General features: G+C 37.8%; 1 protein-coding gene across 2 annotated transcripts in view; it reads right to left on the minus strand.

Annotated features, from left to right (window-relative positions):
- Positions 1-18,696, minus strand: part of Bicra (BRD4 interacting chromatin remodeling complex associated protein) — a 52,794-nt gene that overhangs the window by 19,909 nt on the left and 14,189 nt on the right. The window contains exon 2 of one of the 2 annotated variants that reach the window (XM_089472930.1): positions 6,132-6,205. The exons of the other annotated variant lie outside the window; for it this stretch is intronic. Within the exon in view, the coding sequence (XP_089329056.1) occupies positions 6,132-6,162 (31 nt within the window). The 5' untranslated portion in view covers positions 6,163-6,205. The remainder of the gene's footprint in view (positions 1-6,131; positions 6,206-18,696) is intronic. 2 annotated transcript variants of the gene reach the window in all.

Raw genomic sequence — 18,696 nt, forward strand, 5'->3', positions numbered from 1 at the left:
CTTGCCCCGCCCCACTGCCGACACCGCCCACGAGCTTCATAAGGAGCAGCCAACAACATACAAAAATGTTTGTGCAAAAACAATGCTCAGGCAGGCAGGCAGGCAGGCAGGCTGAAGGCAGCAGGAGGTGGCAAGGGGCAAGGGATAGGACGCAAGGGTATATGTGCATAAAATAAGACAGCGTCTCCGTTCATTTGGCTGTAGAGAACGAGTCGGATAAAACTGAAATAAAAATCGATAAGTGTAGGCACGTTTGAATAGTCGTTGGCTCATTCGCTCGCGCTGGATATGGCTATAGCGATGGCTACGGCTGTGTATCGTCGCACAGCCAGGCGAGCTGGCGAGTGAGTGGAGGCATGTGGCAGAGAGAAGTTGCGTGAGGCATTCTGTATGGCCAAGGCTTTTACCCAGCCCGTGTACTTGGCCTGCTTGTCATTTCCCGGAAAAGTCAACGACGCCTTATTGGCGATTTTTGCAAATTCTGTGGAAATTATGGCTTATTGCAATGTAGTTTATGTACATGCACATCTATTATTGATGCATGCTCAATATGGAAGGGGAGTTCGCTATGGTTCTAGCGTAATTAGAGCACGGAATGAACTCTGAGAGAAATACCGTAAATTAAGCGATATATTTATTGCTAATTAGATGCATTTCGTAGTCCCTTTGATGGGTGCATTAACGACAGCCGATATCAAACGCACTGGCAGGAAAGCAAGGCTTGAGGCCGCCCGCACGCAAAGTGCATTTAATGCCTGCCAATTTAACAAGGCAGACAAAAGGACGCCCAACAGCAATCAGTCGCTGCAATTAAAAGTGTAACTCCACCTGCACCACCAACACCAACACCAGCACCAGCACTAGCACCACCTCCTGCAGCTCCCCACCTGACACTTGAAATGCAATGCCCGACAGTGGTAACGGCAACGGCTACGTAAAAGCAGGGCAGCTGGAAGCCACTCGAGCCAAATAACTCATGTCTCGAGTGCTGTTGAAATGAGTTGGAGTTTCCATTTTGGTGACCAGGTGAGGCGGGCAGGTAGGCGGGCAGGCACACAAAGTGCGCCCAAGCTGGCTAGTCGGCACGTCGATGACACCGCATCATTATAATCATCATCATCATTATCATTAACAGTTTGAGCGAGCACTCGCACAAAGCGCAAAGCGCAAAGCACAAAGCACTCAGCACCCAAACACTTCACATTTATTCATTCATTTATTCATTCATGCATTCATTCGCTCTTAGACGGCAAATTACCCTAATTACATTCAGTAATCGCTTAGCTGCAAAAACATAAAAGCAAACTTCCCCATGGCAGAACTTTGAAATAAAGCTTAACGTATTTACAATATTTACAACAGAATTATTCAATTTTCGCAAGTATTTTTCGCCACAGGTGATGCATGGGGAAAACTTTTAATGAAAGCGAATTAAGAGGAAATCATATATAAATACGCTTATATAATATGTATGTATATAATGTAGATATCATCAATCAAGTTAAGTTTTAGTTGCTGTTATTGCTTGGTTCTGATTAGATAACTGATATAAATACACTTTTCCTGCCTGTTTAATCCACATTGAGTTTTGTTTTTGCTTTTATTGATATTTTAAGTAGTTAAATTAAATTTAATTTATAAACGTAGCTAAAACTATGCTTTCCACACATTTAATCAAGCATTAAATGAAATTCAATTGAAATTAAGCTAACTTTTATTTTACAATCATCAAAGATTGTTATCTCCTGGAAATCTTATAATCATCTCTCGTACTCTTGCCTGAATTGTTCTTAATGTAATTGAAATGGTGGCAGACAAAAGCCATTTGTGCATAGACATTGCAATGAAGCGCCAATTGTATTCCATTTGGCTGCTCCGCCGTCCAACAAACAAACAAACAAGCAAACAAATAAACAAACTGGGCGTGTGGCAATCAAATTAATTTAGTTTATGCATTTTACTCACCCGTCGACGAGTCTAGGGTCGACTACACTATATGAGAATGAGTGTTTGTGCCTGTGGCAGCGAGCACAGTGTAAGGCGTATTAAATATGCATTACATTGCCATGGGAAAAGTCCCAACTGATGTTAACGGCCCGACAATAACTCCGCCTATTAGGACATTGTCAAAGCCAAATGGCAAATGGCTAATATGTACAGACTATTTACAATTAATCAATAAGCACAAATAACAACAACAACAACAACAACAGCAATGAGCATAGCGTTGAGTCACCAATTGCTCTGACACCAAGAATTCGCCATGTCATGGTGTCAACAAGAACATTACACATACGCCACATGGGCCAGCCAAAATTTCCAACCACCTAGCCGAGGTGCAAACTTATTGCCGAGCTGCTTAAGACCACAAAGCCACCGCCAGTCCACAATCACAGCTGCGGCTACACACAGCCACCGCCCACATGCTGTCGTGCTCTGCTGTTCACCTCTAAATAGCAACGTCATTAACACGTCACGTGTCATTTCATAAAAACAAAAACAAACAAGTGAAAGGGCCAAAGTCGTATATATAGCCAGCCGGGAGCTACTCCTTAAATATGTAGCTGCAAACAGCTGAAACTTTATTATAAATATACAAACAGCTGTGTGAATAATGCTTCATTAGGCAGATTTTTAAATGGTCTCTAATTTTAGTTTATTTGATATTAAACACGAAAGAGATTAAGTCAGACAATGCTGGATCTAATGTATCTGGGAGTGTCCCAAATGTTTTCTATTCCCTCCATTCATTCTTGTCTAGGCATATTGATTAACTAGAGGAAACTAAATTCAATTTGATATAGTCATATCATGATCAAGATTGCAGCTAAATGAAATACTTATAAATGTATATATAGACAGACAGCCATAACAATATACGACAAATCAGGCATTTGCATTTGTCTTTTATATTTCTTGGCTAATGGCTAATTTGTTATACCACTTTTATTCATTTTTATGGCCAGCGATAACAAAAGCAAGTAACGTATGAAAGCAGCAGTTTTTCTTCTTTTTTTTTTTTTTGGTTGTGTGTGTTTTTGGGTCATTACGTGTTGGCTGCCCAAATTGGTCAAAAGCATTGACGCTTGTCAACCTGCCGAGCACACAGTTAACGCATTTAGCGTTTAGCTTTCCGCACAATCGTGTTTTTGTCTATCGACAGCTTTGCCACACGTTTGTGGTCGTTGTAAGATTGCTTTACCATGGCCTGGCATTGACATGTAATTAGTTTTACAGCAGTTTAACTTGAAGCAATCGAGTCGAAGCCTCAAGTACCTTGAGTGAATTATATGGAAACCGCTGTAAAGCGTTCACTACCCAAACAATAATTAGTTTTTACTCCTTAATTAAGTTTTCGAGATAAAGAAAATAACTAGACAATGCCTAACAACATTACCTAAAGGTGTTCAACGCCCTTCAAGCTATATAAAGTTAGGTAGATCAAATTTATGGAATATTATTTTGTTTTTCAATTCTCATATTTACATTTTTAATAGAGAACCAAAATGAATTTAATTTGAGTTTAGTGATTCATACTAAGGTGAATAAACTTTTGCACAAACAATGAAGATGAGACGTGTCTGAAAGCGTTGAATAAATACTTCAACAAATGTTTTATAATTGTTAAAATTGACAAAATGATTATAAATTTGATTACACGCCTACAAATGTAAAATATTAAATGTGAATATTAAATTTCAGTTATGTTTAATTTATCTGTATTTAAAAATATATTTCAATATTATTTTCAAATTGAAAAAATATCAACAATTTTATTTAATAGATGTCTGGCAAAGGAAATTTCAGTTAAAATAAAACTGCCAAATTGCTTATCACATTCCAACCCACACATGTCAAATTCTGCGCAGCCCACACACGAAACAACAACAACAGCAGCAACAACAACAACATCCACATTCCGTATCCTGCACATCAAATAGCTGCTTCATGACATCGATTTAATATGTCCATCAATTCTATAGGTTGCCGTCAATTCATAAATACGAAACCGGCGCCTGAAGCTCAATAAAAAAGAAGGAGAAGAAGAGAAAAAAAAAACGGACAACAAGAATTAACGGTAAACCAACGCCTGGCCAACAAGTCAAAACCATATTATGTAGCGCGCTCAAATAGCCAAAACAACAACAACAACACCAACAACAACAATGACAAACAAAGTGTGAAGAAAGGCAAAATCGAAAACAACGTCACGCACTTAAAAAGCTAAAGATGCCAAAGCAAGTCAAAGACCACAGCGACATCAAAGCACATGCACAGGTATCTGATGGATACAAGCGATGGACAGCCGCTAAGATACACGTATTTTCAGAGCTGAGCTTGGCACACAAACACATGCATGTATATCGCTCTCTATAACTGTGTGTGTGTGTGCGTGTGTGTGTTTGTGTCTATCGTAGCTAGATAAAATACCTACAGATACATATACCACCAACGAGCAGGCAACAACAATATGTTAGAACGAAAAGAAAAATTGTATCTACATCTTATTTGTTTTGCTTTACTGCGATGGCAGCAAATGGAACTGTGCAGGAAGAGTGGAGAGTAGTAAGTGGTGTACATGGCGAGGGGCGGCGAGGCGGTTGGAGTGTGGGCAGGATGGGAGCAGCAGAGACTATGGGGTCACACGAGCGCGCATTTCTTCACAATTTACGTCGCCGACGTCGTCATCGACGTTACTCTCGCTGCTGCTGCTGTTGTTGTTGTAGTTCTTGTTATTGTTGTTGTTGCCGTTGTACTTGGGCTATCTGTATCTAAATGCGTGCATGTATAACTGCTTGTGTGTGGCGCTATATTGACGTATCTGTGTGCTCCGAAAGACGTGCCAGCAGCTAACAACAGCAACAACAACAACAACAACAACAATATTCGTAACAACAACAGCCAAACATCATTTACACGCGTGCTCTTTCTCACACGCACGTTGTTTATACTAAAAGCTGATGGTGCAAGGGAGCGCGGCTCTTAGTGTGAGTGTGCGTCTGTGTCTGTGTGTGTGGGCGGGCATCTGTGAGATACTCACTAAATATTTGCGGATAAATGGTGAAAATTTTGACTGCTTTTTATGCACTGCACAAATATGAATAAATTTTATGGTTGGACCTTTTTTCTGCTTTTTGATTTGTTTTATTTGTGTAAGGCTTTGGGGCTTTCGTATTAAGCACTTTTTATGGTTTGTTTTGCACCTGCATTTGCACCTGAATTTGCACCTGCACTTTCACTAGCAATCGTGCGCGCCTTTTGGGCCAATCAATTCATTAATTTGTTTTATCAAATTTGATGTGACAATTCCCGACACTCGATCGCACACAAACAACAAATACCTAAATAACTTTATTGCTCAAATAAAACCGACGACGAGGAAATGTTGGCGGCAGGCGAGACGAGCTGATACGAGGCATTCATTGCGACCCCGGCACGTACGTAAGACTAGTCGCGGCGAAATCGCACAAAACATTTTTATATCTCTACAATATCCTCGTCGATGTCCTCGTTGTACTTCGCGTAGCAATCGTCGCCGTTGTCGACATCGTCATCGTTATCGTCGTCGTCGTCGCCGTCGTCGTCGTTGTTGTTGCTTCGCGCGCGCCGCAAAGAATGAGAAGAAAAACTCAGCGCGCGACTCAAGCTGAAAAACAACAAGAGCGCAAAAAAATCATAAATACGAGAGCGAACTGAGAGAGCGACTCGGCGAGCGAACAAACGAAACACACACACACACACACACATACAAACACACACAAAATGAAGAAGAAAGAAGAAAAATCGAAACGAAACTAAACGTCAGCGATGCGGGCAGCGGACGGCGGACTGCGAACTAAGGTGGGAGGGCAAACGTGTGTGGTGCACCAAACACGTAAAATCACTTAGTACCTCGAAAGAGCGAAACACAACACAAGAGCACAAAACCAGAGCACCAACTACAACAACAGCAGCATTTGTGATGACCGGACAGCGTTGCCAGATTGAATTAACATTCATATAATAAAAGAAAAGAATTTGCTAACAACTGCTACCAATAACAGGTGGTAGCTCTATTTTGCATACAAAATAACCTTTTATAAATTAAGAGTATTTCTATTCATTTAATTTTTGACATTTCTTTGACTTACGTGACGACAAATTAAATTGAGTGTAGGGCATCACAATGTACAATTTTTAATTGCTAATGTTCACATTTATTTACCTAAAAAGAGAAAATGCAAATTAGTTGACAGTTGTTTTATGTTAATAATTAAAAATTTGATGGCAGTAGTAGGAATTAAATAGGTGTTAATAAATCATATATATATCTCATATGTTGATTGCCTATTTTCGTAAGCAATAGTTAATTAATATACACACTCTAATTGGCATCAAGCTCTAAATGCTTTATTCCACTAATTTGATCCAATAGATTTAGCTGCAAATTGAATGTTCAGAAAAACTTTTCCGCTGTCTTACCATAAGCCCTAAAGCCGTCGGAAACTGCGAACAATGCAAGTTCACGACATCATAAATCAAAAATTTCACGCTGCCAACAAAAACAAAAATCTGGCAACATTCCGAAGCACACTCACAAAATATGTCAAAAGTTAAAAGTAATCGTGTAAGTAGCCCAGGCAAAGACATCAAATAGACGCTCACACACACATACATACACACACACACACACACACACGTGCGCACATAGTCAAAGAAAACAACAAAGGGAAAGTTAACAGGGAACTTGACGTTGCCGACGCAGCTTAATTTTCATGATTTTTCCATTAACTAGAAACAAATAGACATTAAGCTCTTGTAGCCGACTTTGCCGTCATGCAGCGCCATCTATCGGCCAACAATCGGCAACGGGGAATAAAGGTTGCCCAAAATACAAGCACGTGAATTTTGAAACGTTGTAGTAGTAAGGGTAATAATACGATAATATGGAATAGCTAAAAGCGAGAGCGCTCAAGTGTTTATGAAGAGAGACCGCGCTCTCTCTCTCCGCAATATATATAGATTTCTCTCTGCCTCTCTCCGTGTTTAAATAAGAAGAGAGCGAGCTCAGGCGCAGCAACACCACCACCACCAAACATAGAGAAAGGATACAACAAAAAAACAACCCTCGATAAAACATAAGCGAATAATACATGAATCAAAATATGTATGGATATGGTTTGCTATAAAAATGGGGCACACAAATTAAAAGAGTGCGACGCAAAGGAGGGGCAAAGGCAGACGAAAGGGCATAGACCAAAGGGAAGTGTAGACACCAAAACCGAAATCTATAAACTTGAGGCGGCAGTTACACGAATTTATGCCCCATACTGCTTACACCTAAATTGCCTGAGGTAGAGGCGTGAAATTTGGTGAGGGAATTACAGCTGCAACGTCTGTTTGTAATTTGCATTCAGTTAACAGCTAAACAACAGCTCGAACAAATCATAAAGGAAAAGTGTTAAATAAACATGCACAAGTAAACAGGGTGAAACCACTTTGGTATCTTATTGAAAACCTGTTAGTGCATCTCTAAAACGCCACAGACCCATTGCCTCGATCTTCAACCTCAATTAGTTTGCTTGCTCTCCTTATTTTAGGTTTTTTTATGTGCGTGTGTGTGAGTGAATTTCTGTGTGTGTGTGTATGTGTTGTGTAAGAGATCAAGAATCAGACGGAATTCTCGTTTAAACGTTCGACTGCTGTGTAAATATTTCAACGTAATTCAATCAAAACACAATTAACACATTTGCATGAGTTTGTAGGTGTGTGTGTGTGTGTGTTTGTGTATATATTTCGAATGCACAACGTATCTCTCTCACAAGATAAACTATCACAGCAAAGTCAATAAAACAGACAGCATGAGATGGCACAAATGTAACAGCGGACAGACAAAATACACACCTTGATTTTATGTCTGGTTGTTGAAGTCGTTACAGATTCGTTTGCCTACGAGATACACATGTATCTTAATAGATGTATCTTGAACATTGACAATAAAAGGAGCCAACACAGAACACATCAAAAGACAGCTCACAAAGCGATGCCGAACGAATTGTTGACATCCACCACAGTCAACTTCATCCTTGCGGTTGTTGCTGCGACACGACAAAAAAAAAAAAACACCCAAGCGATGACAAGCAAAATAAAAAGCATAAATAATTAATTGCTGTGCGTGTGTGTGTATACTGCCAGCCGCATAGCGTTGCCATCATTTTTTATGGTTTTGACACTGGTTACACAGCGCGTATACACAACGTCGAGCGCGCGGCTTATCAAGCAGCAGACACGCGCAGGCAGTAGATGAGCAAACAAACAGATTGACAAGGCCACAGTTTAGTTATTGAGTGCGCTATGCAAAGCAATTTAATTAATTTTCAAACATCTGGCAACGCAAAGCAACCCAAGACAAGCAGAAGAAGAGATTATGCTCGACTATCAGCGATCATGTCCTGATCTCGTTTGTTATTTATGCACGCACACACATATACACTTTTACAGAAACAACAGAAGCAGCACAGATAATGGTCAATAATAACAGAATCCAAAACAAAAATTCCGATAAAACATACGGTAAAAGCCAACAACGTAAACCACTAAAATCATGCAAGCAGCAAACGGCAAACAACAAAAAAAATGCAAGCAAATGCAGCACCAGAGCGAGACACGAAAACAGCCACAACAATAACAACAATGGGAACAAGCAATACAAATACAACTTTTGCTCTCGCCGCTCTCATTCCAGTGCCGTTTGACTCCTTCTCGTCCAGCGGAATGCAAATGCGAAAGGCGTGCAAACAATGAAACAACAACAAAATGGCGTTTAATTTCGCTCTGTGCGGCTATTGTTGCTGTTGTTGTTGTTATTTTCGTTTTGATTTTATTTTTATTGGTGGCTGCGGTTGTTATTCTGTGCAGTCAATGACTAAACGTTTAGCGGCGACGTTTTTACAGACACGCACGTGCAGATGTGTGTGTGTGTGCCTGTGTGTGCGTGCATGCATGTTCTGCATTTGATGCACTCGAATTGAGCTGCCAATGGCCAAAGGTAGAGTGCCCAATTGTTGAAATCAGTACAAAGCCGCAATTCCGGCATCAGTTTTAGTTCCATTCATTCAGTTCAAGCAAATGCCGCCCATAAAATTTTACTGCGCGCTGAATTCACAATTTTCGCCACTAATAAGCGCAGTGGCATAAAGGTATTTAAAGAGCCGGGAATCGATGTCCAGTTAGCTTTTACTATCGCATGTTCATTGTTACATTCAGCTATGTAAATGTGTTCGATTTTCACGATTTAAAAATGAAAACTGCTTATTTTTCTCATTTATCAACAGGTCGCCAGGTAATTCAAAAATTGATATGCCTCTGAGTAAATCTATTATTCAAATCGGAAAGAGAAAGTTTAACTCATGGAACGCAAGAAACTAATAAAGTTGATATTAATTTGGGAACTACAACTACATTATTATAGCTCAATCAAGACTCTCATTATATCTAGCTTCGCCACAACAACAACAGCAACATGATAATCACTTTTTTAATGTGGCTTGCCCATGGCAATTAATGCAAAACTTGCATTAAATCACATCACAAACGACGCCCAATAAAAAAGATTCGTGCCGATTTGCTTTAATGAATTTGAACTGAAATTGCTGTGAAATTAAGATTTCCTACTTGAGCGCAATTAAAATTAACTTCAATAGAGGCCAAAGTGAACAGAGGAGACGAGGCGACCGAAGCTAAGCTGACCGAAAGATGAAGGACTCCAGGCCCGCACACTCTGTCAGTGGCACTGGCAGCTGCTGCTCCAGCCCCAGCTCCAGCTGAGAGGCAACGTCAGCGGCAGACGGCAGTCAATTTGTGCGACTAATTGGCATACATACATCACATCAGGGACCAGGCGACTGTGTGCGCTTAAAACCCAATAAGAACTGTTATTCGTGCTTACAGCAGACTGACCAGAGTTCATTTATGTGGCATGCCGCATGCAACACATACTATTTACGAGTAGTGCACCCTCAACGGGCAGATTATTGGAAATTATTAAATATATGGATCGAAAATGAAGTTATCAATATAAATAATAATCAAAATAAATTGTAATTCATGTAAAAAGCGAATAAACTAATTTATGTAAGTATGAGTATGAAGAATTTAATTATGTGAAGTTTAAGATATGTGAAATCTATATAGATTTTTCTTTGCTTTACGAATTCAATAAATATTATAGCAAGACTAAAAAGCTAAGCAATTCAATTTTATTTCCTGTTGTAAAGCAAATTTTTTTTTAAATTTTACATATTTTTGAAACTTCTGCACACTAAAATTATTCGAGTTGCGAAACCATATTCCATATGATATTAAAAAGTACTAAGCATATCTCTATGATGTGCTCATCGTCTTACATCAAAGGGAAAACTTTTCCCTCGACCGCTTGTTCTAATGTTGTTTAATGCATTTTTTTTTCGGCTTTGTGGATTCTTTATCCGCAGCAACAATAATTAAATCCTCTGTGGGCCTGCCCAACGACCGCCTCATTCCAACTTATTGTCACCTTTCAGTAGCGAATGTCTACTGTTTGGTCTGTCTGAGCGTCTGCCTCTCTGTCTGCACTGCTCTGAATACTTGAGCTGAATTGAATTGGAGCTGCGATGAGCAGTGCACAATAAGCAGCTACATATCAGGAATAAATATACACATGTGACCACCACACAATAAGTAAATACAGCAACAACAACAACAACAACAACAACAACAATGGCAAAAGTATTGACAACGTATTTACATTGAGATTCATATTGTGCCTGTTGGCATTTCTCTTGCAATTTTACGAGACGAAAGAGATTCTCAGCTTTCAGATTTACACAATATATATATGTATATACTCGTATATAGTTGAATATTGAGTGTACGCAAAGTAAATATACTTTGAACTTTGGCAAAGTTCTTGTGTGAATGCGTATTAATTGCGTCTTTCCACGTGTATGTATGTATGTAACATTTGTATGTATGCAAACCAGAGATATAAATTGCAGACAGACAAAGGTAAGCACAAATATTGCTGGATTGATAAAATTAACTTACAAATGAAGACCGTAGAAATATAATTATATGTGTGACAGATGTGCTTGTTATAATTGTTCGAGACCTTACAAAAGGATTCATTGATTTATAAACTCGAATTCAAATTTTGTTTCTTGTAATTAACAAACATAAAAATATTGCAACATCAAAGGCATTGACAACAAAGATTCAAATTTCAAAGGATATATCTCAACAGAGCATAGGCATAACAACAACAACAACATATTTGAAAGAGTTGCTAGCTTACATTCTCATCAAGTTTTTAATTAATTTCGTTGCATTATGCAAACAGAAAACTCCGACGGAATGATGGAGAATGAAGACTCCGTCGCATTCCCTTTGACCGCCCAACGAGAGGAGCAAATGCGCTTCAGTGATTTTAATATAGTTTATTGCGAAATTTTCATTTAATATTTGCTCATCAATGTGCACAATGAATGAAATGCGTTAAATAGCTATAAATGCGCGGCGACATGTGCATTTGAAATGAACACAAAATATATAATATAATTACTATGATCTGTTTTATTTATTATTTTGCTTGCCAATGATTGTTGAACTAAAGCCATTGCAGTCAATTCCAGCTGTTTAAATAGTTGTCTAAAATGTTCTTTGCTTCATATTTACTAACTAAACAACTGTCAAATATTAAAAGTCTTCAAGTGCTAAAATTGTGTCACTTTTAAAACAGCAGAGAGAAAAAAAAACGCAAAATAAAAGCGTCTGTCTCGCCTGCCACGCCCTTTTTAATTTTATTTTATTTTTTACTCTAGATGAGATGGCAAAATTACAGCTGCGACTCACGTACTCAGCATTCGAATGCAATTAACGTTTTGAGAGTTTGTTTTAATGTTATTTATTTATGTTATTTATATGCGGGCCTGCTTTATGGTGTGTCATTACACGGATATACATATACACACACATGTATATTGCCAACAAACACAGAGACAGACACAAATCGGCTGAAGAACCGTTTAAAAGCGTAACATGGCGCACCTGCAGTGCAATAAACACTTGACTCAAGCAGCAACAACAACAACAACAACAAGAGCCACCACCAACCTAACCTGGTGCCATCTTTGTTTGTCTCTTTACAGATGTGTGTGTGTGTGTGTGTGTTTATTTTGTGTGTATTTAATGGCGTCATCAATGAAGGCGGCTACCAGAAAAACAGCATAGCCAACATTTTGTACGTCTGTTTTGATTATGTTGATTGCAACAAATGTTGTTGTTGCTGCTGCTACTGGTTTCGCTGTTGTTGTTGTACATTGCCAACACTGAGAAGCGTGCTCGCCTCGCTGGGCTCACGTACATGTCGGGCATTTCGTCGTTGTCAGTCAAACGTTTATTTGCACTTGACATTAGCAAAGTCATAATAAAAATTTCCCGCAAGTGGCACGCACAAACAACAACAGCAACAACAACAACAATGTCAGCTCGCTAACTGCCAGTTCCCAGTGTACATTGATGCCAATGTGATAAAAAAGTGCTACGAAGCACTAAAACACAGATTAAGTAAAATAAAACAATTTATATTTATAAAAAAAAAAAAAACATATTTTTTATTTTATTTCTCTTTAATTTATTACCTGTTTGTTATATAAAAAAATTAAATTAAATACCAAATTTAAATGGAAATATTTTAATTGCAATAATTGCATTAAATGAAATTAATTTCAATTGCGTTACTAATATCAACAAAATAGATAAGTTGTGTGAAATAAAATTACCATTTTATTTGAATGCGCATTTTATATGATCTTTAGGTATTTATTCATGTCTAGCTCAGTGTGCAGTGTGTCGCAGCTTCAACAAATTGCTGGCCCGGTCTTCAAAAGTACTTCAAAACTGAGGGGCCACAAAACGGTAAAATTGTCATTTACAAAGCAACGCGTAGAGGTAACAAACCAAGCAACCAAACAGCCAACCAACCAACCAACCAACTAACCAGCCGACCAGGCCAACCAACGAGGCCGCTTCCCTTTCCCTGGCGCACGTGAGAGTCAACGAACTGGAACTCGGATTTGCCGGCTCTGACTCTCAACGGTTGGCGTCTGGCGTCTGGCCTGCCCCTGCGGGCCCCCCCTTTATGTGCACATGATGGCAACAAAAAGGGTTCCGCTTTTGCTGCCAAATTACATGCACAACAGGTTCAGTTCAAACGGTAATGCTCAACAGCAGCAGCAGCAGCAGCAGCAGCAGCAGCAGCAGCAGCAGCAACACATCACCCGAGCGACTACTGTCCGTTCACATTTTAGGCCACATGCTGAAGCTAATTTGTTATTGTTGCACAATTTACAATGGTCAATGGGTAAAATGGGCAACTGCCACAGCAAACGGCAACGGCAACAGTCATAAAGGCGCTCCAACATAATCAACTTGAATGGCAACAAAACTCGTAAAGTGTCGTCTGTATAGCCAATTGATTTCCTTTTCGACTGCGCAGCAAAGAGGGTAAAACAGAGCCAACAGCATATGATTGTGTATTGGATTGGAATTTTATGGCCACACACCCTGCAATCTGTGTAAGTTGACAGTATTGATAGCCCATCAGGATAAGATCTGAAACTGGAGCAGGGCATCAAGAATGAAATTTGATAAGCAAAGAAGTTTATGAATGCGAATTGAATTCGATGGACTCAATCTGTAAGCAAACTTATCAAATGAGCTCGAATATTGATTTACCTGTCTTTAGTTCTTTGAAAAGTTAACTTTATCTGTGTACCCCTCAATTGGCAAATCATCAGCGTTTCAGCACATTCGCGACTAAAATCCTTCCTATTAGCGCGACTCGAACCTACGCAAAGTGTTTAAACTTTTATGGGAAATGGTGTTCAGTGCTTCGACGATTTACTTAGAAATGTGCACTTTGTGGGTGCCCTGGCTTGGCCTGATCTAACCTGGCTGCCTACGTGCGTTGCATGTCAAGTACGTGTCCTGGGCACGGCCATCCTTGGCACCCTCTGTTTGGATGGTTGGGCTTGTCGTCTAACCCTCTAGTAGCTGTTGTTGTTTGTCATAGAATATTTTTATTTTTCATTCGATTTGCGTCTCTAATAATAGCAGCAGTAAATGCCAGAAAGACAGAGAGAGAGAGAGAGAGAGAGAGAGAGAGAGAGAGAAAGAGTGAGAGAGAGAGCCGAACTGTGCTCAGCTGACCTGGCTTACTCAAGGGGTCACCCTTTCAGCGACCATTCCACCCAAGCGCGCTCAATTCATTTATTCAAATTCACTGCACACATCAAAGCCAGACGAAAACACAATGGGGGTTTGCTGCAGGGTTTGGCTGTGACGGGTTCACAACTTGGCCAGCCAGCTAGCTTGGCCCCCATCTGAACACGTCAGCCATGTAATTAGATTGTCACACTGTCAAGTGCTTCATTCATTCACTCGACCGTTGTCATTATGTTCGGCCAACTGAATTGTCCGATTCGTTTCTGCTCTCTCGCTTTGACGACGAATTAACAAACACACACACACAACATATTTATCTTTTTTTTTTCTTTTACCTATTTATCCACCAAATATGCACACATTATATTTTTGTATAAATTGCACTTATCAAATTGACATGAAAAAGGGTAAAAAAAAAAAGGCCTCAATGGGGTGGCAGTAGAGTGAATAAATTGAAATTATATATGGAAGCTAGAGTCCCGCCCTTGCTAACTTGATAAGCAATCGTCTAGTAGTAATTTCCTATCATCAACTTTGGCATATACATTTTGTGTTTTTGGTAATTCAAAACTGTGTGGGAAAACAAATATTTGCCACGCTCCACGCTCAATGCTAATGCTAATGAAAATGCAGCCAATGCCAGTGCCAATGCACTCAGCCGTTATATTTGGCCAAATGTAGATATTAAACATGTAAATAATTGCCTTGTTGACAAAGGGTTGCCAGCTCAGAACAAAGAGATGATTGCGCAGATATATTTAAGTTATTTTTATTAGCAGTAGTTCTATTATCAATTGCGGGTATTGATTAATTAGACAAATTGAAGTACAAAGATCAAGTTTATGTCATGCGCAGCAAATGGAGCCAAAATTTTCATAGAAATACATTGCCAAAGATGAAATATGAGAACAGCAAGGAAATCAAGAAAAGCAAGGAAAATTTTAATAATTAAAAAAAATTTTTTTTAGAAATATTTTTTATTTGCTTTAAAAATATTGAACTCAAAACTGTGTAAAGCTGTGGCTGCTGCATTCCCTAAAATAAATAAAAAGAACTCACCAAATTTCACAACAAATATTTACTTATTCAAATAGTCAATTCGCCCACCTAAGATGTATGTCAAGCGGCTTTCAGAATTTGTTTTGTCTGTTTAACGACGCAAAGCTCAATAGTAGAGCTCAAAATAAAAAGCAATCCCAAGATGAATTTAAGTAAAAGTAACTGCAATTAATTATATTAAAAGATTATTCATTCGATTCGAACGCCTTTGAACAAGTTCTATTGAACCAAAGAAATGAAGAGAGCTCTATTAAACTGAGCGATAAGCCAAATATAATAAATAATAAAGAAATAAATAAAAACAAAACAAAAATTGTTAGCGCATTAAACCAAAAACAAATTATTTAAAAAAAAAAAAAAAAAAAAAAAAATTACATTTTGTGGTCAGCTCTCACAAATTTCACATCAATTTTAAATTAAATAAAGAAATAATATAACCTGATTTCACATTTGAAATAGTTTCAAGATATATAAAAAATGTAAGCAAAGCCATTCTAAAACAAATCTTTGAGTTCTAATTTAAAATACAAATTCAAATATGACAATGACTGCATTATATAAATTAGCTAGGAATATGTAGAGAAAGGAATTCATATTCGAAATGATTTAACATTCTTGGCGTAGCACAGATAGAGCAAATAAATGGACAGCATCCAATTTAAAATAACCAAGCATTATCTATGGCATACGTAGATGTATATATATATGTAGATGTATTTAGATATGTAGATATATGGGCGTCTTCTCACGTTCCGCCTCTTTGCTGGCTTTCAACGCATCATTCAGAATATTTTCTATACACTAGATGTTGGCTATCTAGGGGAAGGTCAACGTTTTCTTAATATTTAACACATATATCTCGAGAATTCGCAATGTGAAAAGCAATTGTCACCCAATTTGGCTCAGTTCAATCTTTAAATCTCAGGCGTCATTTTTGGCGCTGCGCTAAAAATGAATAATTGAAATAAAAATAACAATAACAATAATAAGTAGTATAAACAATTTACTTTCTCAGCTGATTGTAATATTTCTTATTATTAGCATTCACATATTTTTATTTAATTATTTAATGTGAATATGGCGAATCGAGACAAATAATAAGCGAATATTTGTAAATTGTAAAGTAACAACAAATTTTTATTTTATTTTTTTTTTTTTTTTTAATTACTATTACTATTACACTCTATAAGAGATCAAATATTACATTATAAACAATTAGCTTGAAATAAGCAAAGTTTTTTCTGAATTGCTAATGATAATAAAAACACTTCAATATATAAACGTATATCAATAATATATAATTAAAGATAATAAACGTTTTATTATACTGCTAAAAAAAAAAAAAAAAAAAAAAAAAAAGAAATACAAATTTAAATAACTTTGTGATTTCAGCCAAATATAAAAGTAACAAAAGCAATTAATTGTTGAGACTTGGGCGCGTGGGTATCTAATATTGTGGAATTTGTTATTGTTGTTGTTGTCGCTTTTGTTTACTTATTTGATAGCTTGTGATTCTTTGGCTGATGTTCTCGCATTTTTGCAGTTGAATGAACGCCAATGAAAAAACAATTTTAATGCGATTATCTTTGCTGATCGAAGTCTACTTCAGTAGCATTTCAATTAAAGGCCAAAACATTTCAATAAATTATTTGAAAGTGATTATTTATTCAACAGCCGCTAACGAGTTCTGGTGACCCAAAGAAACGAAGACAGGTCTATACAAATAAACTAAGGCATAAGCAAAAAAGTAAATAAATAAATAAATAAATAATAAAGAAATGAACCAAAAACAAAACAAAAATTGTTAACGTGTCAAACCTACACAAACAAATATAAACAAAAACAATTTTGTAGCCAGATTTCACAAATTTCACGTCGATACTTAAAATCAGCCAATGAGGCCTTCTTCAATGGGTCATACCCGAAACATGTTCGCAAATTGGGTGGGCGCAAACTGTTCCACAGCAACGAAATGCTGACAGTCACGAATAACAATTTTGCATTTGGCCTAATAAAAGGCAAATTGGCAGCCAGGCAGCGCCAACAGAAAGCAGAATAAAAAAAAAAATAAAAAAAGAAAGACGACACAAAATCAGCAAAATAAAATTTATTATTTATCATATTTAGTTTTTCGCACAAGAGCTAAAAATACAAAATCCGACGAGCTGCATCGCTAGAGAGTAGAGAAAGAGCGAAAGGGGAACTAAAACAGAAACAGAGAATTGTAAAAATTTCTAGATCCGTTTGGCCTGCACTCCATATATACATACATCATGCAAGTGTTATCCATATTTGGGTCACTTTTAGGCTCTATTTACACAAAATATTCGAGCTGATACTTGCACGTGCTCCATCTTAATTGAGTGACTCGGCCACGCCCACCAACTAGGCGTTAATGCCCCTGTGGCAGTTGGTGCCATTGAATTGTTTTGTGGGACGAGTTCATTGGCACGACATGCAAAGCAATCATTTGGCCTGCTCCACACAACAATAAACATGGCAATTTACATTAGGCCAAAAACAAGAGAACCTGACTTGCCTGAGAACCCAAAGAATCCAAGAACCTAAAGAGTCGGCCATTCATCATAGACCCGTCATCCGCCTGGGGCACATCAACGCACACACACACACACACATGCATATATATACACATCTATTAATGGAGGAATTCTTCATGTGCTGCAAAACGCAATCAAAAGAGCGTTAAACAAAAGCGTTTCCAGAATCATAAACAAGAAGGAAGTAATTACAATGAAGTCATACTACAGTTGAAATACCCTAAATGAAATATTGGAGTCAATTATATGAATAAAATATCTAAATATCAAGAAAATTTAATTTAGATTTGTTTGAGCTTTAATCAAATTAAAATTGTTATCTTATTTTTAAAGCTCGAAATATATTTTAAAATTATGTCAAATCAACGATATTTATCGATTATTTAGTGCATATATCGAAGTGATTGACGACAACTTAAAGATATTCTAAACGCTTCTGCAAATCAATCACAACTGCTTCATGTCCTCATTCAGTTCACAATAGCTAAAGACCCTTTGGCCTTATAGAGTATTTAATAACAGTGCCATGGCAATACATAGATGACGACTTAAAGTTGCTTTGCTTCAAATCTGTTCTGCCGTAGTCATAGCCGTAGCCGGGCAACGTTGCTCGTAGAAAAGTCAGCTCTATACATATTAGGGTAATTATTATTTTTTTTTTAACCCACAAATGTCAAAGCAACAACAACGCCCCAATATTAGAACGTTAGAAGTTAACTTAGTTGTAGTAGGCAAAGGTAGGTAAAGTAATTTAAGTGCCAAGTTGCGCTTCACTTCCCCTCCGCCGCATCATCTCACCGTCACCTCTCCTCATCAGCCTTAAACATATTTTCATTTT

Source organism: Drosophila arizonae, chromosome 2, assembly GCF_054131065.1.
Source record: "Drosophila arizonae isolate 15081-1271.41 chromosome 2, UAZ_ARI_1.0, whole genome shotgun sequence".
NCBI classification, from domain to species: domain Eukaryota; kingdom Metazoa; phylum Arthropoda; class Insecta; order Diptera; family Drosophilidae; genus Drosophila; species Drosophila arizonae.